Here is a 26,952-nt window from a genome sequence, read left to right on the forward strand (position 1 = left end):
ACTGGTTAGTGGCACCAAAGTTAGTGTCCAGACACTCACAGACAAGACAGGAACTGAAATTGAGGTTTGCAGTGCAAAAGCAGAAATGTTGAACTCTGTTTTTAAATGTTTCTTTACGACAGAAAATCTATTAGTATCACCCCAATTTTATTCTACACCTACTTCAAAGACAAGTGAAATAGATATTAGAGTCAGTAGTGTTGAAAAACATCTGAAATTGCTAAAATTGAAAAAAAGATCTAGGGCCCGATTAAATCCCTACCAGATTCTATATTCAATTTGGAGCTGAATTAGCCGCTCTTTTAACCATAATATGCTGTAGATCCATAAGGAGGGGAAGGAGGGTGGTTAAAAGAAAACACAGGTCACATCCATCTACAAGAAGGAAACCAGACATAATACAAGGAACTACCTTTCATTGTTTTTGACATCTGTCTCTTGTAGAATCTTTAGAATGTATTCTGAGCTTGGATGTAATGAAGCTTTTTTTTATGGAGTCATCAGTCTTCTAACTTTGTTTGATAGACCCACTGTCTCTTTGTCTCTGAGTATCATTGTGGCCTGTGTTCTCAATTATTTGTTGGATGTATTCCAATCTCTGTCTTTTTGTACAGTCTTTACTGTCTGTGGCTCCATCTGGTACCGTGGAAGTGATCCCCTAATGCCTTTACATATATCGTATCATCTTGTCCCTTCGTCTTGTCAATATTTTCCATGTGTTCCATCCTTCACCAATTTGGTGGAGAACTTCCTCACTCCTTGTCTTATCAGTCCACATAATTTTCAACATCCTTTTGTAGCACCACATCTCAAATATTTTGATTCTCAGCTTTTCTTGTTTTCCCATAGTCAACGAATGATTGAATGCAATATAATTGCTGTGCTTCTAAGGTACATTCTCAGAAAATGCTTCCTCAAGCTTAGTCATACGCTTGATAGCAGTAGATGTCTTTTGGCCATGAGCACCCTATTTCCCTGTGCTAGTCTGGTCAGTATGTCTTTGTTTCGTCTGTCCTGTGCTATTTTGCTTCCAAGGTAGCAAAATTCCTTCACTTCACCTACTTTGTGCTCACAAGTTTAGATGCTAAGTATATCACTAATCACATTTATGTTACTCCGCATTACTTCCAGTTTACTCCCAACCCATAATCTGCACTGATAGGACTGTTCATTCCATTCAAGAGGACCTAAGATTCTTCAGTATTTTACTGAGGGTAGCTATGTCAGCAATGAACTTATCGTTGAATATCCTTTCATTCTGAATTTTAATTCCACTCTAAACCTCACTCTTATTTCTCTCATTGCTTCTTCTGTGTATAGATTGAACAGTAATGATAAAGGAATGCATGCATGTCTTGCTTCCATTATCAAACTGAACATCAGAACTGGTCCTCTCATACCTTTACCTATCCAAAAGCCAAGTGATCCTAATCTAACAGATCTTCAATTTTTTTATATTCTGCTGTACATTGTTCTTCTCAGCAACTTTTATGCTCGAGAAGTTGAACTGATCTTGCAGTAGTTCTTGCACTATCTGCTCCTTCTGTCTCCGGGGTTTCGTGGATGAAATTTTTCCAAAACTCTGATGGTATGTTTCCAATCCCACAGATTTCACAAACCAACTTGAATAGTTGTTTGGTTGCCACTTTCCCCAATGTTTTTGGAAAACATGTTATCTATCCTATCTGCCTTATTTAATAGCGAGCTTTCCAAAGCTCTTTTAAACTCTAGTCCGGGATTTCCTGTGTCTTCCATATCTACACCCATTTTTTTGTCCATCACATCATCAAATAAGTTTGTCCCCTAGTAGAGACCTTCAGCTTACTCTTTCTGTCTGTCAGCTGTCTCCTCTGTGTTTTAAAAGTGGAATTCCCATTGCACTCTTAATGTTGATGCCTTCGCTTTTAATTTCACTGGAGGTTGTTTTGACTTTTCTATATGTTGAATTTGTCCCCCCCCCCCCCCCCCCCCCTCTCCCCAAGGATAATTTCTTTTTTGATTTCTTTACTTTTTTTGTGCAGCCATTTCACCTTAGCTTCACTGCAGTTCCTATTTATTTGATACCTATCTGTCTGATTCCTGTCTGACATTTATTACTGTGTTCCTGTAATTTTTTTAGCGCTTTTGTACTACCATCTTTCATCGAGCAGTTGAGATATTACTTCTGGTAACCACGGTTTCTTTGCAGTTACCCTCCTTGTACCTGTATTTGTCTGTCCAATAATTCTCTTCTTTCAGCCATCTGGTACTTTACCATTGTATTCTGTTGATGCATGCTGCCTCGATCACATCTGCTGTTAATTCATCTGGCCCAGCTCACTTGCATCCTCTCATCTGCTTCAAGGCTTTCTCAGTCTATGCTGTTGTAATCGGTGGTTTCTCCACTGTAGGTTCTGGTAAATCCTGTATTTCCTTATCCTCCTCTGTTATCTCCCTGCCATTTAGGAATGTGTTGAAGTACTTTTTCATCACTTCTCTGATCTCTTCTTCATCCTGGACTATACTCCCACTTACTATCACTGTTTTGCCTTCTTTGCCAATACGTATAGCAGTTTTGTGTTTCCATTGCTGTCCTCCTCTAGTCTTTGGATGAATATTTCCCAACTTCTCTTCTTTTCTTCCTTCACATCCTTTTTTAAACGTAAGTTTCTGGTCCCTGTATGCCTGTTCCAATGTGGAAGGTTTTGAGCATTTATCGCTTAGATCCTGTGGGTTTGTTTTTCTTTCTCCATGTCTTTGTTTTTCTTTGCTCTGTTCAGTTCTTCAGTAGCTTTCTTTACCCTGTCATTTCACCAGTCAGTTTCTTCAGTTTGCTTTAGCACTTGTTTTCAGTTTGCTTTAGCACTTGTTTTACCACATACTTGTACAGCACTGTTTACTAATGTTATCTTAAATGTTTCCCATTCTTCATCTGCACAACCTGTTTCATTTGTTGGTAACTTGGCAGTTATCAGACTTTGACAGATGTTCTTGTTTTTTGCTTCCTTTAGTCTTCATTCTTTGATCATAGGCACCTTTCTTGAACAGGTTATGATAGTTACTTTCTGTTTCATATCAGCTCTAAGGAATCCATGACCACTGTCCAGTGATTCTGTCAGTATGATACATCTTACTCTTTCTCCAATGTGTTTGTTGGTTATCACATAATCAGTAACTGAATTGCTTCTTCCATACCAGCCATATCTGGTGATGGTATGGCTGTCTCTCTTCCTGAAGAAAGTATTCTTTGTGGGAAGGTTATTTCTTTCTCGGAAGTGTAATAGGTGTTCTCTTCCAGTATTTCTTCCTCCATACCCAAAGCACCCAGCACCTCTCCATATCCTGATCTGTCTGCTTCTATCTGGGCATTCAGATCACCTAGTACCATGATGTTATTTTCCTGGATTTGGTCTTCCAGTTCCTGGAGGAAAACTTCTTTGTTCTCATGGCTACATCCTTATTATGTTGCATACACTTGTACAATTAGTCGTCCCAGTATTTAGCCTAGCTTTAATGATTCTCTCATTGGTACAGGTGTCATCTCTAATAGCATCAGTGTCTCTGAAATACCAGACTTACTCCACTTTTTTTATTTTTATTTGCTCCCTACCATTTGGCTTCACTTAATTCAAGTTCATATATTTTCCTTCTCTTCATCATATCCACCAGAGTTCCCACTTATAATCTAGTCTGGTATTTTTGTCATTCCATCTGTGGTTGTCACATGTAGGGTTCCTTCTCATGTTCCTAAAGCAAGCATTGAATCCAGTGGATCATCGTTCATTCCAGGGGCGTAAGAAGATGAGTGTGGATTTGATTTATTCACTCTGATGCTTGTTCTAGTGCTGAAACCAATACATTCATACACAGTGGTTGACTTGTTAGGTCTAACACAGATGAGTGAGTCATGATGTACTGTTATCCTATTGACTGGGAGGCCACCGTGTGGAGAAATCTGCAAGGGGCTGGGAGTTGCGGTGCACTGCTGTAATCATAGTGACTGTGAGGCCATTGTGTGGGAGAGATCTGCAGATCGTCTGCGTATTTGGTCATTTCATGAGTTCAGAAGCATCTGCCATGTCTTCATCAAGCTCTGAAACCAAACAAGATGGCAGTACAGAAGATTTTGATGAATTATCACTACTGAAGTTAGAGAAGACCAACCCACATATCCATATTTATCGAAGGGCAAATGATGATTCTTCATAAAACTGAAGTCAATTGATAGAAAGTCCGTTACATTTATCATTGAAATGATTGTAACAAAGAGCATGTTATCTTAGGTGGCAAGTATTCGACAGATTTAGGAGTAACTTCAAATGTATTCCAGGGAAATATGTTGGGTCCCATGCTGTTCATGTTGTATATTAATGACCTTCCAGGTTATACTTACAATAATGTGAAGATTTCTCACTGATGATACAGTTATCTGTAATGAAGTCCTGTCTGAAAAAGCTGCACAACTATACCGTCAGATCTTGATAAGATTTCAGAGTGGTGCAAAATTGGCAACTTGGTTTTCAGTGTTCAGAAATGTAAAATTGAGCACTTGACAAAATGAAAAAATCTAGTATCCTATGGCAACAGTCACGACTATTTGGAGTGGTAATGAGTTAACTCATATGAAAACTTGGATATGACAATTTGTGGAAATGTGAAGTGGAACAATCACGTAGGATCAGTTGTAGGTAAAGCAGTTGGCAGTCTTGGCTTATTGGTTGAAAGCCAGGGAAAAGCAGTCAGTGTACAAAGGAGATTCCTTACAAAACACTGGTAGAGCTCACTCTAGAATACTGCACAAGTGTGTGGCACCCATACTAAATGCGACTAATACGGGATTTGGAATGTATTCGATGAATGACAAAATGAATGGGTACAGATTTGTTTGTGATATTTCCCTTCCTTTGGTTAAATCACATGGAACGTTCACCAAGTGCAACTTTAAACAGTTTTATTTTGCAACAGAAGAAATAACTTCACTGATTTGGTATTAACACAAAACTAACTTCTGAAGAAAAGGAAATAAAAAAACTTTCTTGACTGAGCGAATGCTCAAATAAACTTAAGTTCCAATAAGTAACAACCACTGGTTGAATCCTTTAAAGTCTATGTCATTGTAGTTTGTAACACTGACACTAAGTCTGAAACTTTCCAAGTGTTGAAGATGTAGCAAAACAGAATACCAAGTCCTCTCCATTCAGCAGTATCCTATTTGGCCAAATCACAATTCAGGGTGGCGGCGAAGACTACGACGTGGTAGCACGCCGTTCAGGAGCGGTCTTCCCAATGTGGCTGGCTGAACCAGAACTACTGGCTGCTAGTGCAGTGCAGGCCTAAATAAATAGTGGTCTCGCAGAGTGACACTTCTTTGTGATTGGCTCAAACTTACTTTTGGCGGAAGTAAAAAATAGTTTGGCCTGTGCGCACTGATTGGGGCTGTGTGCGCTCCTTAGAGCTGCTGCTGGCCTGGTCATTATTGCCATCCTGTGTTAATCTGCTAGTAAGCTGGCCAGTTTTAATTTCCACCTCGTGCAGGCTAGAGTACCGCTATCGTGGTGTATGTTGTCTGGGTAGCTGTTGGTGCCTATTGCACCAGTTGTCACAGCTGTTTGATTCACAGGAGAATACCACAGAGATTTATTTTTTAAAAATAAATAAGAATAAAAAAATAAAAATAAGACACTTGAAAGTATATATTATCCCATGAAAAAACTGATAACAAAATTTCAAGAACAAACTTCAAGTAATGAATCTGGGAATGTGCTGCAACTCCCTGTGTATCACTCCATGAGGGATTGTTATTTATTTATTTTATTCACACGTCAAGTTCCATAGGACGACACTGATCCCTGGGGCATTCCCCACTTGACAGTACCCCACTCAGACCCCACATCAAAGCTGTTATCAACATAGTTGCTAAAGTAAGAGGCCAACCAATTGTGAGCTACTCCCCATATTCCATAATGGTCCAACTTCTGGAGCAATATTTTGTAATCAACGCAATCAAATGCCTTAGATAAACCAAAAAATATGCCAAGCATTCGAAATCTTTTGTTTAACCCATCCAGTACCTCATAGAGAAAAGAGAAAATAGCATTTTCAGTTGTTAATGACTTCCAAAGCTGAACTGTACATTTGATAGCAAATCATTTGATATAAAATGATCAATTATCCTTACATACACAGCCTTTTTAATAACTTATGCAAACATTGATGTCATAGAAATAGGTCTAAAATTGTCTACATTATCCCTTTCTCCCTTTTTATAAAGCGGCTTTACTACTGAGTACTTTAATCGCTCAGAAAACTGACAATTCCCAAAGGAAAAATTACAAATATGGCTAAATACAGGGCTAACATGTGCAGCACAATACTTTAATATTCTGCTAGACACTCCATCTTATCCATGAGAGTCCTTAGTCTTCAGTGATTTAATTATTGACTCAATCTCCCTCTTGTCTGTATCACAGAGGAGTATTTCAGACATCAATCTCAGAAAGGCATTTGCCAAGAAAATTATATAATTTCCAGCAGAAACTAAATTTTTATTTAATTCACCAGCAATGCTCAGAAAATGATTGTTAAATACTGTACATACATCTGATTTATAAGTAACAGAAATATTTTTACTGCGAACTGACTTTATGTCGTCAACCTTGTGCTGCTGATCAGACACTTCCTTCACAACTGACCACATGGTTTTAATTTTATCCTGTGAATTAGCTATTCTATTTGCATACCACATACTCTTTGCCTCCCTAATAACATTTCTAAGTACCTTACGATACTGTTTGTAAGGGGCTACTGTAGCTTGATTGTGACTACTTCTAACATTTTGATATAATTCCCACTTTGTTCTACTAAATATCCTTATTTTAGAATGTTCTAATGTAAAGCAACTCTCAAGGATCATGAGAAATGTGTTAAGGAAAGCATTGTATTTATCATCTATGTTATCGGCACTAAAAACGTCATGCCACTCTTGTTCCTTGAAAGGTTTAAAAAACTCTCTGTTGCTGTTGGATTAACATTCCTACATAGTTTGTAATTAAATATCACATATGTTTGAGTACAAAAGCCTTTTAGCCTTAAAATTTGTGCATCATAGTCTGAAAGGCCAGTCACGCTTTTACTAACAGAATGCCCATCTAGTAATGAAGAATGAATAAAAATGTTGTCCATGGCTGTGCTATTGTTCCCCTGCACCCTAGTTTGAAAAAACACAGTCTGCATCAGATCATATGAATTTAGATCTACCAACATCATTTTTCTTGCACCATCACATACATAATTAATATTAAAGTCACCACATATTTCTAATTTTTGGTACTTTCTACAAAGTGAATCAAGAACCCTCACTAACTTGCGGAGAAATGCTCTGATCGGAGTTAGGGGACCTATAAACAACAACAATTAGAAGTTTAGTTTCACTAAGTTCAACTGCCCCTGCACAGCATTCAAATATCTGTTCAGTGCAGTGTCATGATACGTCCATGGACTCAAATGGAATACTGTTTTTTTTTTTTTCCACATGGCCAATCCTCCACACTGCAAGGAACTCCTTGAAAAACAGCCAGCTAATCTGTTCCTGGTAAAGGAAGCTTCTAAATTGTCAAATTATTTAAGTGGTGCTCTGAAGTACCAACAATTTCAGAGTCAACATCTATAAGCAGTTCACTAACTTTATCTGTAATACCTCTTATATTTTGATGAAATATGCTAATTCCTTCTCTACTTGGAAACATTACATTCTAGGAAGGTGAGCCCTTAGTTAGAGGGACTTCAGCCTATTAACTGATATCAGTCTAAAAAATGTGCAGCTCTAACACCAACTACTACAGGAATTTTTCCATGAGAGACACCACCACCACCACCACCCACTACACTGTCACCTATAAGCTTAGCCAGCCTCCCCTTTCCATACCTATTGAGGTGCAGGCCATGCATAGTGAAACCTGATCTACCTGATAGATCCAACTGGCACCACTGAGATGTGACACATGCCCTCTGCCATAAGGCCCCCCTCCCAGCACCATGTTAACACGCCTAACAACCGTGTTAAAGTGAGGCCGATCATGATGCTGAAACGTTGCACAAAATGCACATTAGTGCCACCAGATTGAGTAGCTATCTTGTAGAGACGAAGATTAAACTAATTTCGACATTCACAGACATGTTTAATCCATCATTCTTCCTGCGCCCCATACATGAATGGAACAGGAAGCAGCACTAATATCTGGTACAGTGGAAGTTATCCTCTGCCATGCAATTCATATTAAAAAGTAAAGTCTCATGATGTGATTGGCAGGGCAACCTGACGGGCAGGTTCAGAGGCCTGAATTGGAAAGGTGTTTGCTATCCTTCGCACCCATAGGCATCTTTTCTTCATGAAGTGTTACCGTTGTTTGTTTATGTGTAACTGTTAAATGTAAGTGACTAATTATGTAGTGTGCTGTCATGTATGTGTGGGATGATGATGAGAGAAGGGAGAGGATAACATCCTGTGTCGGCTCATAGCCTACTCCTTTCGAATAGTGCCAAGGGGACTGCTGAACTTAACGCACACATCCAGTGGGCATATTACCATCAACAGTGTCGCCTTCCATAACTCCATGTGACACTGTGGACATTGGCACAAAGATTGGTGATCAGCAACTCTATGCCACCATCCATCCTATCCCTTCTGCCGTGAAGACAAAGAGAAAATTGCCAACAGCAGGTGGTATACTTGGATAATCAGGCATCCAAGTACTGGTCACGTCCAATAGTACTGAACTTCGATGATCTGATGGAAACCGGTACATCCACTGTGGCATGGCCATTAACACTTCATAGTGGTCTGCAAGGTGTGGCTATAGATTTAGAACACTGAATTTTAATAAAGCAAAGGAACCAACTGTCTAATTCATTATTGAAAGTGAAATCAGGCAAATATATTGTGTATCACGAGAAATATTCTTTTTAACATGAAAAGTTTTCAGATCCTTAAACTGCATAAGTAAAGAAGGAATACGAGGTAACAAAAGTGAACCTTCATTATTTTTCTGGTGACACACTGTTTGTTTCTAGTGCTGATATACTTCAACAATGCGTAAAAGAACTTGGGGAAAAAAGCAATTACTGTCATGGAAGAGCAGTGTAAATTTATTTATTCGACAGCTAGTGTCCATACATTATCAGCTCCTGTTCAATGTAGTCATGTCATATTGTCTTCCTTGGGTAAGCCATAATCATTGTACACCATGAAGGAGCAAAGCACTGTATGAAACTTTTGGAAATATACCTGTGTTATTGGCATACTCCAATAATAATTAGAATAATAATAATATTTACTTTCATATGTGATTGACAGTGTTATTACCATCCATTCATAGCATACCTCAACAGAATCTCTGAAAGTGTAAGCCAATTCCTTAACTTGGCATTATGTCATCATGCTGTATGTTGGCTGACTTTAAAGTATATATATTAAAAAAAAAAGTATTGGTTGCAATCTCAGCTCCGGGCAGTGCTGATGCAGGAAATTGTTGAAAGTGGAGTTGTCCTCAAACCTGATAAAACAAGAAAACAGAAAATTTTAACCGAAGAATGTTGTCCCGAATTATTGCTTTTCTAACTTACACATAATTTGAAAGCACTTGTTAAATGTGTTATGAAAAGTGGAATAAAGTTCTTTGGGAAAATTAAAATGTTCAATATATCCTGACAGTCTGCACATGTCATTAGGGCATTGTTTCCTTTGACGTTGTGGAAAACAAACTAAATAAATTCTTTTTGTTTTGACATGTTTACTGGATTGGAGTAAGTGGACTTCTTCATCACTAAACAGTGAGCAGCTTTCATGTTGACTTATGTTCAATTTTACAGTGAAGAATGATACCTAAAAATTGTGAACAGGTAGACATCACTCATGAATTAATCCCGTACCGTCAATGAAAGCCTTCACTATATTTGACAGAGGTAGCTCAAAACTAGGGCATATAATAAAGGGAGCAAGGAAAGATATTGAGAAAATTCATTTAATCAGGAAACTCTTCAACCCAGTACTATATGAAATAATGAAGAAAATTTACAGGAGAGGAAAATGTAGTTCACAAAGGTGGTACTGCAGTACACATGTGACAGTACAGTTACTGGCAATACGCTTTCCTGGAACAACATCTAATGAGAGATAACATATGAAATTTTAGCACCTTTGGTTTTCAACTATATGTTTGTAAATAGAATTTAATCCCTAACCTAGCTGCTGTTAATAATACCAAGTGTGGTCAGATGACATTAATTAAGGCATGTTGTAACACGTGAACTGTGTAACTATAAAACACTTTCTGCTATAAAACACTTTCTGCAATCTTATATTAAGATTAGGTCTATGCACTAATGCAAATCAAGGAAGTAAGTTACCATAATTTCTCTTTTATGACACTAAGAAGGATTACATCTCTGTGAGTGTGCTGGATATACAGGGTGTTACAAAAAGGTACAGCCAAACTTTCAGGAAAAATTCCTCACACACAAATAAAGAAAATATGTTATGTGGACATGTGTCCGGAAACGCTTAATTTCCATATTAGAGCTTATTTTAGTTTCGTCAGTATGTACTGTACTTCCTCGATTCACCACCATGATTTCATACGGGATACTCTACCTGTGCTGCTAGAACATGTGCCTTTACAAGTACGACACAACATGTGCTTCATGCACGATGGAGCTCCTGCACATTTCAGTCAAAGTGTTCGTACGCTTCTCAACAACAGATTCGGTGACCGATGGATTGGTAGAGGTGGACCAATTCCATGGCCTCCACGGTCTCCTGACTTCAACCCTCTTGACATTCATTTATGGGGGCATTTGAAAGTTCTTGTGTACGCAACCCCGGTACCAAATGTAGCGACTCTTCGTGCTCTTATTGTGGACGGCTGTGATACAATACGCCATTCTCCAGGGCTGCATCAGTGCATCAGGGATTCCATGCGACGGAGGGTGGATGCATGTATCCTCGCTAACGGAGGACATTTTGAACATTTCCTGTAACAAAGTGTTTGAAGTCATGCTGGTACGTTCTGTTGCTGTGTGTTTCCTTTCCATGATTAATGTGATTTGAAGAGAAGTAATAAAATGAGCTCTAACATGGAAAGTAAGCGTTTCCGGACACATGTCCACATAACATATTTTCTTTCTTTGTGTGTGAGGAATGTTTCCTGAAAGTTTGACTGTACCTTTTTGTAACACCCTGTATAATGGAGACTCTCAAGTGACTGCTCATCTTTTTCACCAGAAATTATTGGCATGTTTCAAATATATTATTCTAGTCTAGGTATCATTCACATTGAGTAAACTATTCAACAGATTTTTCCCTTACATGTGACAAGACATCTACATGTGACAAGACATCTGGCTGGTTTGTTTCTGGACTGAGGAAAACCTTGTGGTGTTAACTGATGGTACAACATTCTTTGTGACCTATACAAATTATTATTCGAAGGACAGTCTCCCTTCTGTGTGTTAATATTGTCCTTCCTTCCGAAATCATTCATGTATTACATACTTGGAGTTATGCTTTCATACCATTTTATTCAATATAATGAGGCATTTCAGGAGATTACTTTAAGTTTCTCTTGTCTCATTGTTGTTGCTAATAATGCATCAAGCACTGTGAAATTTCTGGCTAGTGATTGTTAATTGTATATAGTTTCCAGTTAGTGCCTGAGATGTGGGTGGAAAAAGTTGATCTAAATTCTCAGTTGAGGAAACTTTTCTTAGTTTTAATTGTACCCATCATGTTTTGAATATACTTTCACTGCATATGATGGGCACAACACTTGAATTTTTAAGGACTCACTGAGGTTACTGGTCCTGCATGTGATTAGAAACTTACTTGACTGTCACCTGTGAAGTTTTTCAAGACAAGAACTCTTAGTTCATTACAGAAATGAAGCTGTTTTTGAATGGTTGAAAATGGCTGGATTGAAACACAAATAAATCATGACTTTTATAGCAGTATAGAAAGTTGTTTAGTAGAATCACAGAAACTGCATCAGGTGTTTGAAGTTCGTTCAGCAGCAAGAGATTTAAGAAAACTTATTTACAAAAAGATGTATGATATAAAGGGATTACACAGACATAGTTTTTGGTAATTAGGAAAGCTGCTAAGGAGTTTAATTCAAGTATGCTCAAAATATTTGTCATGGACTTCCAGTGTTGAATATACTATTTATTGCAGATAACATCTGTAGCAGCATACATGGTGCACAATACAATAAGCTGGAAATGACAGTTGACACCGATCAGAAATTGTTTAGTGTATGATGTCAATTTTTGAGTGGACTGTAAATATTCACACACTACAGGAGAAATGTTTTTTTGCCAGATATTTAAATCAGTATCTGGCCACAGTGATGTGTCAGATGTGACCTGATTAACTACATTGTGAAACATTCATTTACACAACCTTTAGAAAGATAGTTCATGGCTGAATTTGTTCTGAAACTTTCATCACAGCTCAAATTTGTGTTTTCTATTGAAGATATGTTATGAATGCTGGTTCTTCAGATAAGCTTGATGGGGGATATTGCAACTCTTCATCTGTAGCTAAAGTCTTACCATGATCGATTGCATTCACATTATAATGTCATAGAGGGATGTTTAGTATAGAGGCTGCAGTTTACTTGGTGTAACAGAACACCAAGGAGGGACTTCAGGGATCTTGATGTGTACAGGAAGTTTTTCAAACTGTAAATAAAGCTGGAACCATTGAGATTAACATTCACATGAACATGAGATATGAGAAACCTTTCTCTGTGTGTCTACGCATCTTATAATTAGAAAAATAGTTAGAACATATTTTGAGCTCAAATGTAGTGAGGTATCATGAACAGAATGACCTCCTCCACGCCAAACAACATGGGTTCCAAAAAGTGGTCATGTGCAACACATTGCTCCCTTTCCTCACAGAACAATGTAAAAGCCATTGATCAAGACACTTCAGTAGATATAGTAGTTCTTGACTTCCAAAAAGCATTTGACTCAATACCATACCAGTTCTTATTAACAGAATTGAGGTAATATGGATATGAAAAGAAACTAGTGACTAGATTGAGGATTCCTGGGTATCAAGGATACAGCATGTTATCTTGGATGGAGAATCGTCAAGAAATGTAAAAGTTAACTTCAGGTATGCTCCAGGGAAGGACCTTTATTTTCCATGTTGTTTATAATGATCAGGCAGACAATATTAATAGTAACATCAGACTTTTTGCAAATGATGCCGTTAGCTACAATGAGGAACTCTCTGATAAAAGTAAACATGTTTACAGTCAGATCTCGATAAGCTTCCAAAGCAGCGCAGAAATTACCACTTGTTGTCAAAAATTTAAGGAATGTAAAATTGTTCACTTCGCAAAACAAATAAAATTGGTATTTTATGACTATGGAATGAATTCAAATTAAATCAGCCAATGCAGAAGGAATTAGATTAGGCAGAGGTGGTCATTTACTGTAAATATTGCACTAAAATATTCCATTTCTGTTCAAATGCAATCTGGAAATTGCACTAAAATTACACCATTTCTCATTGTATGAAAGCCAGAAACTGCACTAAAATTATACCATTTCTCTTTGAATGCATGCAAGTATGCAAATGAAATGGACAAAACCATGTTTTGAAGCACACACTACGCAATAACTAGAAACCATTGTCGAGTGCTGAACTGATGGTCAGCCGTGCTACAATCATCTCAGCAGTATTTTTCTTTGAAATAGCATGTAGCATAAAGTGTGAGGGATTTTTGAGAAGCTATTGTCATAATCGCATTGTGGCCAAGTGGTTTTATGCACAGACAAGCAATTCATGGACCCAGGTTCAAGTCTTGCTTTTACTAACATTTTTTTCATGTTATCTTTTATTCCTTGGAATGTTAAAATATTAATTATAAAATTGAAATCTATTTAAACAGTTCAGTTTATATAAAAAATTAATATATTCAATTTAGTTATGATTACTACCCTTATAACTCAAAGGCTATAGGTTAGATGGAAGAAAAAAAGTGATTATACCAGGAAATTTAGGTGAAAGTGTTCTGTGTAGAAGATCTGAGAAACAGGACCATTTCCAATAGATCTTTGGAGGAAAATGTGAGATTTGAAGAGTTAGGTAGATCTACTTCAAATGTAAATCTGAAAACAGAGGGGCATGGGACAAGTCATGCCGATTTGGCTTATGTAACAATGAAAATTTGAAAATACTTGCAAAATATGTGGATCAGCTTCTTAATTGTCCAGAACCAGTCCATAAGCTCGAATACTCAAACACTGATGAAAACCTAGATTTACCCCCAACTATAAAAGAGATTGAAGAAGTTATTAAAACCTTACAAAGCTAGTGGAGAAGACTGTATTGCAGCAGAACTTTTGAAATGGTCTCTACCAAAAATTTAAAAAATGAGCTAAAAGTAATTTTTGAGAAACCATGAGACACAGAAAAACTCCCAGGAGAGTAGAAGGTAGCTGCAATACCACTGTATAAGAGAGACAATAAACAAGATGTGTACAACTACAGAAGAATCTATTTGCAGCCAGTTGTGTATAACATATTTTCCAAGATTATACTAAACAGAATAGAAATAACACTGGAGTGTTATTTAGGTTTACCTCAGTCTGGTTTTAGGAAGGCCAGATCGTGTTCTGAACAAATATTTATTTTGAAGTCAATCTTTTGCCACAGGTTACTGGATTCACAAGATGTTTATTGATTTGCAAAAGACCCTTGATTCCATTTACAGAAACTATTTATAAAATAAAACTATGTGAGCTGAAGCAGATTGGTTGCTCTTTCAAGTCCCTCGAATGTTTGCCTGAGTGGGTCGCAGGAAAAAGCGAAATGCTCTCTAAAGCTTTATAGCGGAAATGCTGAGTCACGATAGGCACAATAAAAGCTTTTGGCCATAAGGCCTTTGTTAGCAGTAGACACACACACACACACACACACACACACACACACACACACACACACACACACACAAGCGCAATTTGCACACACGTCTGGAGTCTCAGAGAGCTGAAGCTACACAGTGAGCAGCAGCACCAGTGCATGATGAGAGTGGTGACTGGGTGGGGGTAAGGAGGAGGCTGGGGTGGGGAGGCGGAGGGATAGTATGTTGGGAGTGGCGGACAGTGAAATGTTGCAGTTTAGACAGAGGGTGGGAGAGAAGGTGCAGAGGGGGGAGGGGGGAAGTAGTGGAAAGGAGAGAAATAAAAATAAAAAGAAATTAAAAGACTGGGTGTGGCGGTGAAATGACGGCTGTGTAGTGCTGGAATTGGAACAGGGAGGGGGCGGGATGGGTGAGGACAGTGACTAATGAAGGTTGAGGCCAGAAGGGTTACGGGAACGTAGGATGTATTGCAGAGAAAGTTCCCACCTGCGCCATTCAGAAAAGCTGGTGATGATTGGAAGGATCCATATGGCACAGGCTGTGAAGCAGTCATTGAGATGAGGGGTATCATGTTTGGCAGCGTGTTCAGCTACAGGGTGGTCCATTTGTTTTTTGGTCACAGTTTGTCGGTGGCCATTCATGTGGACAGACAGCTTGTTTGTTGTCATGCCTACATAGAATGCAGCACAGTGGTTGCAGCTTAGCTTGTAAATCACATGACTGGATTTACAGGTAGCCCTGCCTGTGATGGGATAGGTGATGTTAGTGACCAGACTGGAGTAGGTGGTGGTAGGAGGATGTATGGGACAGGTCTTGCATCTAGGTCTATTACAGGGGTATGAGCCATGAGGTAAGGGATTGAGGGCAGGGGTTGTGTAGGGATGGACGAGTAAATTGTGTAGGTTCGGTGGTTGGCGAAATACCACGGTAGGAGGGGTGGGAAGGATAGTGGGTAGGACATTTCTCATTTCGGACACGACGAGGGGTAATCGAAACCCTGGCGAAGAATGTAATTCAGTTGCTCCAGTCCCGGATAGTACTGAGTACTGAGTTATGAGGGGAATGCTCCTCTGTGGCCGGACTGTGGGACTTTGGGATGGGGTGGGAGACTAGAAAGATAAGGCTCAGGAGATTTGTTTTTGTACAAGGATGGGAGGATAATTACGTTTAGTGAAGGCCTCAGTGAGACACTTGGTATATTTAGAGAGGGACTGCTCGTCACTGCAGATGCGACGACCACAGGTGGCTAGGCTGTATGGAAGGGACTTCTTGGAATGAAACGGGTGGCAGCTGTCGAAGTGGAGGTATTGCTGGTGGTTAGTAGGTTTGATATGGACGGAGGTACTGATGTAGCAATCTCTCAGGTGCAGGTCAACATCTAGGAAGGTGGCTTGTTGGATTGAGTAGGACTAGATGAAGCAAATGGGAGAGAAGTTGTTGAGGTTCTGGAGGAATGTGAATAAGGTGTTCTCACCTTCAATCCAGGTAGCAAAGATGTCATCAGTGAATCTGAACCAGGTGAGGGGTTTAGGATTCTGGGTTTTTAGGTAGGATTCCTCTAGATGGCCCATGAATAGGTTAGCATAGGATGGTGCCATGCAGGTGCCCATAGCCATACCGCGGATTTGTTTGTCGCTAATGCCTTCGAGGAGAAGTAATTCTTGTTGAAGATATAGTTGGTCGTGGAGACTAGGAAGGAGGTTGTTGGTGAACTCCTCCATCCAACCATGATCCACCCCCACTGCCTCCAAACCACCCCCCGTTAACTTTCCAGAATTTCTTATCCTCGAATCCCTCAACAGTCATACTAACCTTACATCTGCAGAAAGAACCACAGTCCACCATCTAAAAACTGATCCCGACCTTATAATCCTACCTGCAGACAAAGGGTCCACCACTGTAGTTTTGAACTGCAAGGATTACGTGGCAGAAGGACTCGGACAGCTGTCAGATACTTCCACCTACAAACCATGCCACTGTGATCCCATTCCAGCAATCCAGCAGGATCTCCAGTCACTACTGAAATCCTTAGGCCCATCCTAGAACCTGTACCCAGAGTCCATCTCTCTACTTACCCCTACCACTCCCCACACTCCCACTTTCTACATGCTTCCTAAAGTCCATAATCCCAACCACCCAGGACGCCCCATTGTGGCCGGTTACTGTGCCCCCACTGAGAGAATCTCTGCTCTCATAGATCAACACCTTCAACCTATTACCCGGAACCTATCCTTCAATATTAAAGATACCAACCATTTCCTCAACCTACTCTCCTCAGTTCCATTCCCTTTACCACACGGTGCCCTGTTTGTCACTGTTGGTGCCACCTCCCTGTACACTAACATTCCTTATGCCCATGGCCTTACTGCTGTCGAACACTACCTTTCCAGACGCACTATGGATTCCAAACCAGCAACCTCCTTCCTAGTGTCCATGACTAGCTATATCCTCGCCCACAATTACTTCTCCTTTGAAGGCATTACCTACAAACAAGTCCGCAGTATGGCTATGGGCACCCGCATGGCACCATCCTATGCTAACCTATTCATGGGCCATCTAGAGGAATCCTTCCTAAAAACCTAGAATCCTAAACCCTCGCCTGTTTCAGATTCATTGATGATATCTTTGCTATCTAGTTGAAGGTTTCAATTCACATTCCTCCAGAACCTCAACTACTTCTCCCCCATTTGCTTCACCTGGTCCTACTCAACCCAACAAGCCATCTTCCTAGATGTTGACCTGCACCTGAGAGATTGCTACATCAGTACCTCCATCCATATCAAACCTACTAACCACCAGCAATACCTCCACTTCGACAGCTGCCACCCGTTTCATTCCAAGAAGTCCCTTCCATACCGCCTAGCCGCCTGTGGTCGTCGCATCTGCAGTGACGAGCAGTCCCTCTCTAAATATACCAAGGGTCTCACTGAGGCCTTCACTAAACGTAATTATCCTCCCATCCTTGTACAAAAACAAATCTCCTGTGCCTTATCTTTCTAGTCTCCCACCCCATCCCAAAGTCCCACAGTCTAGCCACAGAGGAGCATTCCCCTCATAACTCAGTACTCAGTACCATCCGGGACTGGAGCAACTGAATTACATTCTTCGCCAGGGTTTCGATTACCCCTTGTCGTGCCCGAAATGAGAAATGTCCTACCCACTATCCTTCCCACCCCTCCTACCGTGGTATTTCGCCGACCACCGAACCTACACAATATACTCGTCCATCCTTACACAACCCCTGCCCTCAATCCCTTACCTCATGGCTCATACCCCTGTAATAGACCTAGATGCAAGACCTGTCCCATACATCCTCCTACCACCACCTACTCCAATCCGGTCACTAACATCACCTATACCATCAAAGGCAGGGCTACCTGAGAAACCAGTCATGTGATTTACAAGCTAAGCCGCGACCGCTGTGCTGCATTCTATGTAGGCATGACAACAAACAAGCTGTCTGTCCGCATGAATGGCCACCGACAAACTGTGGCCAAAAAACAAGTGGACCACACTGTAGCTGAACACGCTGGCAAACATGATACCCCTCCTCTCAATTACTGCTTCACAGCCTGTGCCATATGGATCCTTACCACCAACACCAGCTTTTCTGAATTGCGCAGGTGGGACATTTCCCTGCAATACAACCTATGGTCCCATAACCCTCCTGGCCTCAACCTTCATTAGTCACTGTCCTCACCCATCCAGCCCCCTCCCTGTTCCAATTCCAGCACTACACAGCTGTCATTTCACCGCCACACCCAGTCTTTTAATTTCTTTTTATTTTTCGTTTTATTTTTATTTCTCTCCTTTCCACTACTTACCCCCTCCCCCCTCTGCACCTTCTCTCCCACTCCGTCTAAACTGCAATATTTCACTGTCCGCCACTCCCAAGATACTATGCCTCCCCCTCCCCGCCCCAGCCTCCTCCTTACCCCCACCCAGTCACCACTCTCATCATGCATTGGTGCTGCTGCTCGCAGTGTAACTTCAGCTCTCTGAGACTGCAGATGTGTGTGCAAGTTGCACTTGTGTGTGTGTGCGTGTGTGTATGTGTGTCTACTGCTGACAAAGGCCTTATGGCCGAAAGCTATGATTGTGTGAATCTTTTTATTGTGTCTATCACGACTCAGCATCTCCGCTATATGGTGAGTAACCACTTTCCTTCTCTCGTATTCTTACATTCCATACTTGATTTTCCGTTGTTTGATCTCTGAAGCTTTATGCGTAGAGTATGAGAGATTTTTGAGGAGCCCTTGTACCCACCCTCTGGCTGAGTTGTTTAACAGAGACTGGTAATTTGTGGACCTGGGTTTGATTCCTGCTGTTGCCAACCTTTTTTTCCTTATTCCTTGCAATGTTAAAGTATTAATTATAAAATATAAATGTATTTAAAAAGTTTAAGTATATTTATGTAAGATTTAATATATTCAGTTTAGTTATGGGTACTACCCTTGTAAATCAAAAGGCTACAGGCCACCATATTGTAGCACATTAGTAAAATTTAGCGTGAGCCACCACTGAGAATAGGAAATGAGACACTAAAACTTATAGATAAGATTTGCTATTTGACCAGTAACGTAAATGATGATGACTGATGTAACGAAAGGTCTCAAATAAAATATAGACTGATAGTGACAAGAAAAGTGTTTCTGAAGAAGAGAAATTTGTTAAAATGAAATACAAATTTGAACAATGGAAAATCCAGGATGGAATGTAACAATGTTATGAGAAGGAAAGTTGCTACTCACCATATAGCGGAGATGCTGAGTCGCAGATAGGCACAACAAAAAGACTTTCACAATTAAACCTTTCGGCCATTGGCCTTCGTCAATGGTAGACGTAGACACACACACACACACACACACACACACACACACACACTACTGCAGTCTCAGGTGTTATAAAGTCTTTCCTGAAGGTACTTTATCTGGAGTGGAGCCATGTACAGAAGTAAAATGTGGATGACAAGCAGTTCAGACAAGAAAAAATATAGAAGCATTTGAAATGTGATGCTGCAGATTAAAGCTGATGATTATGTGCGTAGAAGTGGGGAGAAGTGCTGAATAGAATTGGGGAGAAAAGAAATTTGTGGCATAATTTTACTAAGAGAAGGGATTGGTTGATAGGACATTCTAAGACATCAATGAATTATTAATTTAGTTCTGGAGAGAAGTATGGGCAGTAGCAATTGTAGGAGGAGGCCAAAAGATGAATACAGTAAGGTGATTTAGTTGAATGTTGGTTGCAATAGTTATTTGGAAATGAAGAGGCTTGCATAGTATAGACCAGTGTGGAGAGCTGTATCAAACATAGGTAAAGTTTGTGGTAGGCTTTATATCATTAGTAGGATACTGGTACAGTGCAGTCATTCTGCAAAGGACATGGTTCACAAAACATTTGTGCGGCCCTCTGTAGAACATTATTCAATTGTGTAGGACCCATACGACTAACAAGGGATATTGAGTATATACAAAGAAAGGTAGCACAGATGTTGACAGGTTTGTTTGACTCACGTGAGAGTGTCATGGAAATGCTGAAAAACTTGAACTTACAGATGGTTTAAGATAGACATAAATTATCCTATGAAAGCTTGCTTACGAAGTTTCATGAAATACTACTGGGTGAAGAATCTAGGAATGTACTACAGACCCCTACATATTGCTTCTGTAAAGACCAATAAGATGAGATTCGACTAATTACAGGGTATTGAGGCATTTATGCAGTTATTGTTCTAGCACTCTGTATACAAAACCCTAACAGGTGGACATGTGTAGTGTAACAGGTGGACATGGAAGTACCCTCTGATACTGCATGGTGTCTCACAGAGTAGTGATGTAGATGCAGATAGGTGTAGAAGCAGTGGTGTTAATAGTTTGGAGTTCAATTTTACTGGAAACCGTGCTTTGTTTCCTTCAACTCTCCCCCTTACACGAAACTAATATTGTGCAGTAGTTCGAAACACAACCATTTAGAAAATTTTTAATGGAAAGCCTCAGGAGGAGATTGCCCAACAAATCTCAAAAGATCTCCTGTTCATTTTAATAGAGGAGGGTGAGGCAGCTTACAAAAGAGAAAGAGAAGGGCCACGAAACACATGAGAAAATGGAGCAGTTGAGGCACTGTAGGACACTGGGCTGAGGTACATAAAAACTAAATTAAGTAATAAGTGAAAAAGAAATAAAAGGGATCTGAAATCCAGTGAGTGAAGAATCATAAACATATGAAAAGGAATTGAAATGAAACAGGTACTTACCTGTAATACATTAAAAACCTGGGGTGAGAAATAGCATTTTAGTGCTTATTACATTGTCCCTTATTTGTTTTTAGATACTGTGGTAAGGTCCTTGATTTCACAATTTGTGCACAGTTATGACGGAAAGCAATACAGTCGTACATGTTAAACATAGCAACAAAATTAAAGGATGATTGATCATTTGCTTCAAAACCGATGTTCATAAGAATGAATATTGTAAGTACAGCAAAAATCGCCTGCCTGGGAGAGAGCTTAAATATGGTGGTAGTCTGAGGTGAAATTAATGAAATTCATATTTATTATTCCTCTCTTCTCCTGTGGTAACAAAGTGTGTATCTCTCTAAGACACTATTATAAAGAGAATGCCATACAGTGAACATATTTATCAGATAGTGTACTTTCGTCTTCAGGATACCATTTACCCCTCTGTTCCTTTCTCTCCCTCCCTCCCTATCTCCCTCCTGCCCTCATTTAATTATTAGTTTAATTTGAAAGGTAGACTCACTGTTTGCTATGTTTTGTCAGTTGTGATATGTATATTTATTGTATGTTGTTTACTTTAACAGTTGGAGCAAGCTGCTCTGTTTCCAGGACAGTGTGAGAGAGAGATAGAAAACCTCATGAAACTTAAAGAAGAAACTAGGCAGGAACAACAGTTAAAGGAAGAGAAATTTAATGACATGGTGAGAGAACAACAACCTTATATTACAGATCTGATGGAGAGACACAAAAAATTGCTGGGTGAATTAATTCCATTGAAGGATGCAGTTTTAGAAAAGAAGATAAATGTAAGAGGTCACTAACAAATTAACGTATCCTCTTTTCCTTTTAATTAGAAATTTTTTGTAGTTAATCAGTATATTTTTCAGATGGATACAGCTCAGTCAAATCTTGATTCATATGTAAAAGAAATTCAGCAGGATAATGCAAAACGAGAGCAACTGGAGAAAGAAGTTAAAGAAAATGAATCTCAACTCAAAAATCAAAGAAGGTATGTCTCATAATGCTCTTTTTGTTATGGGTGATATTCAAAATATATATTATGAAATAACATGCCATTTGTACAGAAATTACACCTCCTTTCATTACGCTTAATGTTGTGGCTTGCTGACTCAAATTTAAACATTTATATATCATTTTCTACTTTTCCATTTGCAAGTAGTGTGCTGGATGAAAAATTCTCAGAAAGCTTATGCATGACCGTTAGTTTCTCCTGGTTTACCAGTATGGTCATTTTGGGATATCATTTTACACAATTTCAATGTGGCATCTAATGTAATGTGCACCCCAATTTTAAAAATTAAAATTATAAATAGAGTTTGTTGGTGCATCACTTGTAGAATAAATTTATTTTACACAACAATGGATGTATAAATGAACTATCAAAACAATAACCATTTTAAGTGACCCATTGTTAAGTGACACAGTTATTACTAGAAGAGAATGCCCAACTTGATAACCTACATGATATGCAAACAGACATACCATAAATTAAGGGTGTTACCCAACATTATTCTCTAATGGCATAATTACTGGCATCCTCAGACGAGTCTACATCAGAAACAGATTGACTTTCTCTCACTGCCATCCAGAGTATTTGAAATACATTATTTCTTGAATGATTTCATGTTCACTGGTGCTTCAGTGCTTTTCCAGACAGCCAAAATCTAGTGTACAATAATGTGGGGTACAGCATGCTTAATTTTTCCTGTTCTCAGTTTGGTTCACAAAACCATTTTTCATACCGATCCTGAAGATAACCTTTGAAGGCTGTGGATCTTCTTTTGTATGTAGTCAGTGAGATGACCATAAGGACAAAGAATTGATGATAGTTTGGAAAGCCCACAAGGACGGGGTTCCTGCGTGTTACGGAGACAGTCAAGCATTAGAGTTTCAACCTTCCAGTCCTCTTGATTTCAAATAGTGATTTCATCAGGGAAAATCTTTTCATTTGTAGGGTTCTTGTGGCTTCTTTTCCACTTGAAGATTAAGAAAGGCGAAAGGTTGCTCACATCTGCTGCGATCGTAAGCATTTCAGTTATGGGCTGTTTTCCACACCTGAATGTTTTAATGGTAACTTCTTTTGTTCTCTTCTCATCAATTCTGCATTTATATGACACATCAAACCAAACTGGCATTTCATCAGCATTGCCTAATTGGCCCATAAAAAAATTCTTCTCTTTCCAAAATGTGATGACATACCACTGTAATTCTTGAAGTGTTTTCTCAAATTCCTGTGGAAGCTTTTGGCATACTATTGTACAGCATCGTAGAAATAAGCCTGTCCATTTCATAAAGTGATCAATCTATCTGTGGCTAGTCTTAAACTCTTGCTGAGGTATGTATTAAGAGCTGCAGCCCCCTCTTTTGCTTTGTTTCTTATGGTGTCACTAGACACACTTTTATGAAATAACAAATAGTCTTGGTTGCAAAGCAGGAATTTTCATTTTATTTATCGCCAATGACATGTTTTGCCTTATACAAGGCATCTTCAGATGGCATACCTGCTTGTGCCTGTACATGTGTGGATGGATATGTGTGTGTGTGCGCGAGTGTATACCCGTCCTTTTTTCCCCCTAAGGTAAGTCTTTCCGCTCCCGGGATTGGAATGACTCCTTACCCAATCCCTTAAAACCCAAATCCTTTCGTCTTTCCCTCTCCTTCCCTCTTTCCTGACAAGGCAACCTTTGGTTGCGAAAGCTAGAATTTTGTGTGTATGTTTGTGTTTGTTTTGTGTGTATCGATGTGCCAGCGCTTTCGTTTGGTAAGTCAAATCATCTTTGTTTTTAGATATATATACAATTGAATACATTGTTAAATGTAAGATTTACAAAATAACAATTAAAAGTCATTAGATGACTTTCGTTATTTACATTAAAAAATGGGCTCGTATTGCCCTACGTGTTCTGATATTCAGTTTGGAAAAGCTTACTTAATTTTGTATACAGTTCCAATGAATTTTACGCTACAAGAATTTAAATTACATTATAGTTAATTATAAACAAATCACTTTGAACAAATTATTGTTAACAGTGTTTTGGATAGCTATCATTTTAAATACCATAATGAATAAACATTGTGGCTTTTCAGAAATAGGGAAGAAGTAAATTTTCAAGATTATGTGGTGCAACATGACTGTACAGTTCGTATCACGAAAATTTGAAGTTGGATTATTAACAAACGGCTTGCTCCCCTTAGTTGCTAATTAAAATTGGGTAACATATTAATGTGAAATTTAATCTGAGATAGTAAACTTGTTCATACTAATTTTTTAAAGGGCAGTTTACTACTGAAACTGGGTATAGTCATAATGGTACAAAGTCCGGAAAGTTAAAAATTCGAGCTAATTTGACCTCTTCAGAGAGTGTTGACATGAGGTAGTAATTTCAAGTAGGACTGGGAAGGTAGTCCCATTTCAAGCTGATAATAGGTACAATTCCACAACTAATATTGCAATATAAGACTAGTTACTGCTAGTGACTGATAGGAAGTCATTTGTTAAGCATTTGGATTTTTCGAAATGGTTACAGATAAAACCACAACAATTTTCATTTTTTCAACTTCTGTGGACATTCTCCTTAATGTTGTTATCTACAAAACCGAATGCATGAGTGTGAGTAGCTACTGTTTCTTTTTTATTATTATTATTATTATTATTGAACATTTCTTCTTTCTAGTGTTCTGGAAGAGCGGAATAGACAGATCCTCTCAGTTGAAACTGATCTACAACAAAAGCATGAAGAGCACAGATGCCTTAAACAAAATCATACTGCTCATCAGTCTGAAGTGCAGAGAATTAAAAAAGTATTGGAAGAAACAAAAAGCTCTTTCCATGCTGTTGAGTCAATGAGAGGCCCCATTGCTCATCTTCTTAAAGCAAAACGAGAAGGAATACTTCCAGAGGGCGTTTATGGTAGATTGGTGAGTATATAAAAAAACTAACATTCCTGCATACAAGTTCACAAAAAGGCATATCCTCATGTTATCAGTTCAAGAAACAGAATTTAATGTATGTGAACCATGCTGAAAGATTTTAGCTGGCTGAGTTCTAATGAACCTGTGCAAGAATGTGGCATTACATTTCTCCTCCCCTCCCCCCTCCCCCTTTTTTTCCAAAAAAGTGTCTTGTATCACCTTTTTTATGTCCCTATTCCTTAGTCTTCATCTCATTTTTGTCTCCATCTGCCCACCCTTTTTGTACAGTGTTACTCAACACTCATCTCCTTCTCCCTAGAAAAATATAGCCCTGAAATATTCTTGTTTACCTTTTTATTATTAGGAAAGGAAGAGTAGTCAACGTGCAAAAATCCTCACACTTCTCACAGCTGTATGAGCTGGTGTGTTTTTGTGTTGTAAAGCAAAATGGCTTTTCTTTAACGTCAGACACCTGAAAATTCAAGAGAACGACACGAGGCAATGGTGTGTGTTGCACCACTCAGCAGTTATTGTGTAATGTGTATCCATATTCAAAGCCTTAGTGATGCCTACATGAGCAGGCCATGCTTTGAGAATTATCAAACAGGATTGTCATTTAATTGGAAGCTTTGTAAACCCTTGGTTCCATAACTTTGTCCCATCACCAGTTAGTACTTTGTGTATAGTTCAACAACCTGACTTTCGCTGGTCTTCCACCCAAAATGCGGGCCAGCATGGGTATTGTTTAGTGTGGCATATATATTTGTGTACAATACTTAATACGAAAATTTAATAGTCATGGGTGACTGGAATTCGGTAGTAGGAAAACGAAGAGAAGGAAACATAGTAGGTGAATATGGATTGGGGCTAAGAAATGAAAGAGGAAGCCGCCTGGTTGAATTTTGCACAGAGCACAACTTAATCATAGCTAACATTTGGTTCAAGAATCATAAAAGAAGGTTGTATACATGGAAGAAGCCTGGAGATACTGACAGGTTTCAGATAGATTATATAATGGTAAGACACAGATATAGGAACCAGGTTTTAAATTGTAAGACATTTCCAGGCACAGATGTGGACTCTAACCGCAATCTATTGGTTATGAACTGTAGATTAAAACTCAAGTAACTGCAAAAAGGTGGGAATTTAAGGAGATGGGACCTGGATAAACTGACTAAACCAGAGGTTGTACAGAGTTTCAGGGAGAGCATAAGGGAACAATTGACAGGAATGGGGGAAAGAAATACAGTAGAAGAAGAATGGGTAGCTTTGAGAGATGAAGTAGTGAAGGCCGCAGAGGGTCAAGTAGGTAAAAAGACGAGAGTTAGTAGATATCCTTGGGTAACAGAAGAAATATTGAATGTAATTGATGAAAGGAGAAAATACAAAAATGCAGTAAATGAAGCAGGCAAAAAGGAATACAAATGTCTCAAAAATGAGATTGACAGGAAGTGCAAAATGGCTAAGCAGGGATGGCTAGAGGACAAATGTAAGGATGTAGAGGCTTATCTCACTAGGGGTAAGATAGATACTGCCTACAGGAAAATTTAAGAGACTTTTGGAGAAAATTGAACCACTTGTATGAATATCAAGAGCTCAGATGGAAACCCAGTTCTAAGCAAAGAAGGGAAAGCAGAAAGGTGGAAGGAGTATGTGGAGGGTCTATACAAGGGCGATGTACTTGAGGACAATATGGAAATGGAAGAGGGTGTAGATGAAGATGAAATGGGAGATACAATACTGCATGAAGAGTTTGACTGAGCACTGAAAGACCTGAGTCGAAACAAGGCCCCAGGAGTAGACAAAATTCATTAGAACTACTGAGGGCCATGGGAGAGCCAGTCCTGACAAAACTCTACCATCTGATCAGCA

The 26,952-nt window shown here is 39.1% G+C and overlaps 1 protein-coding gene across 1 annotated transcript in view; it reads left to right on the forward strand.

Moving 5' to 3' along the window:
* LOC126162835 (structural maintenance of chromosomes protein 4-like) overlaps positions 1–26,952 on the forward strand; it is a 320,394-nt gene that overhangs the window by 185,128 nt on the left and 108,314 nt on the right. The window contains exons 8-10 of the mRNA XM_049919596.1: positions 21,732–21,953; positions 22,035–22,156; positions 24,843–25,086. Coding sequence (XP_049775553.1) covers positions 21,732–21,953; positions 22,035–22,156; positions 24,843–25,086 — 588 coding nt within the window. The remainder of the gene's footprint in view (positions 1–21,731; positions 21,954–22,034; positions 22,157–24,842; positions 25,087–26,952) is intronic.

This window comes from Schistocerca cancellata, chromosome 2 (genome assembly GCF_023864275.1).
Source record: "Schistocerca cancellata isolate TAMUIC-IGC-003103 chromosome 2, iqSchCanc2.1, whole genome shotgun sequence".
Lineage (NCBI taxonomy): Eukaryota > Metazoa > Arthropoda > Insecta > Orthoptera > Acrididae > Schistocerca > Schistocerca cancellata.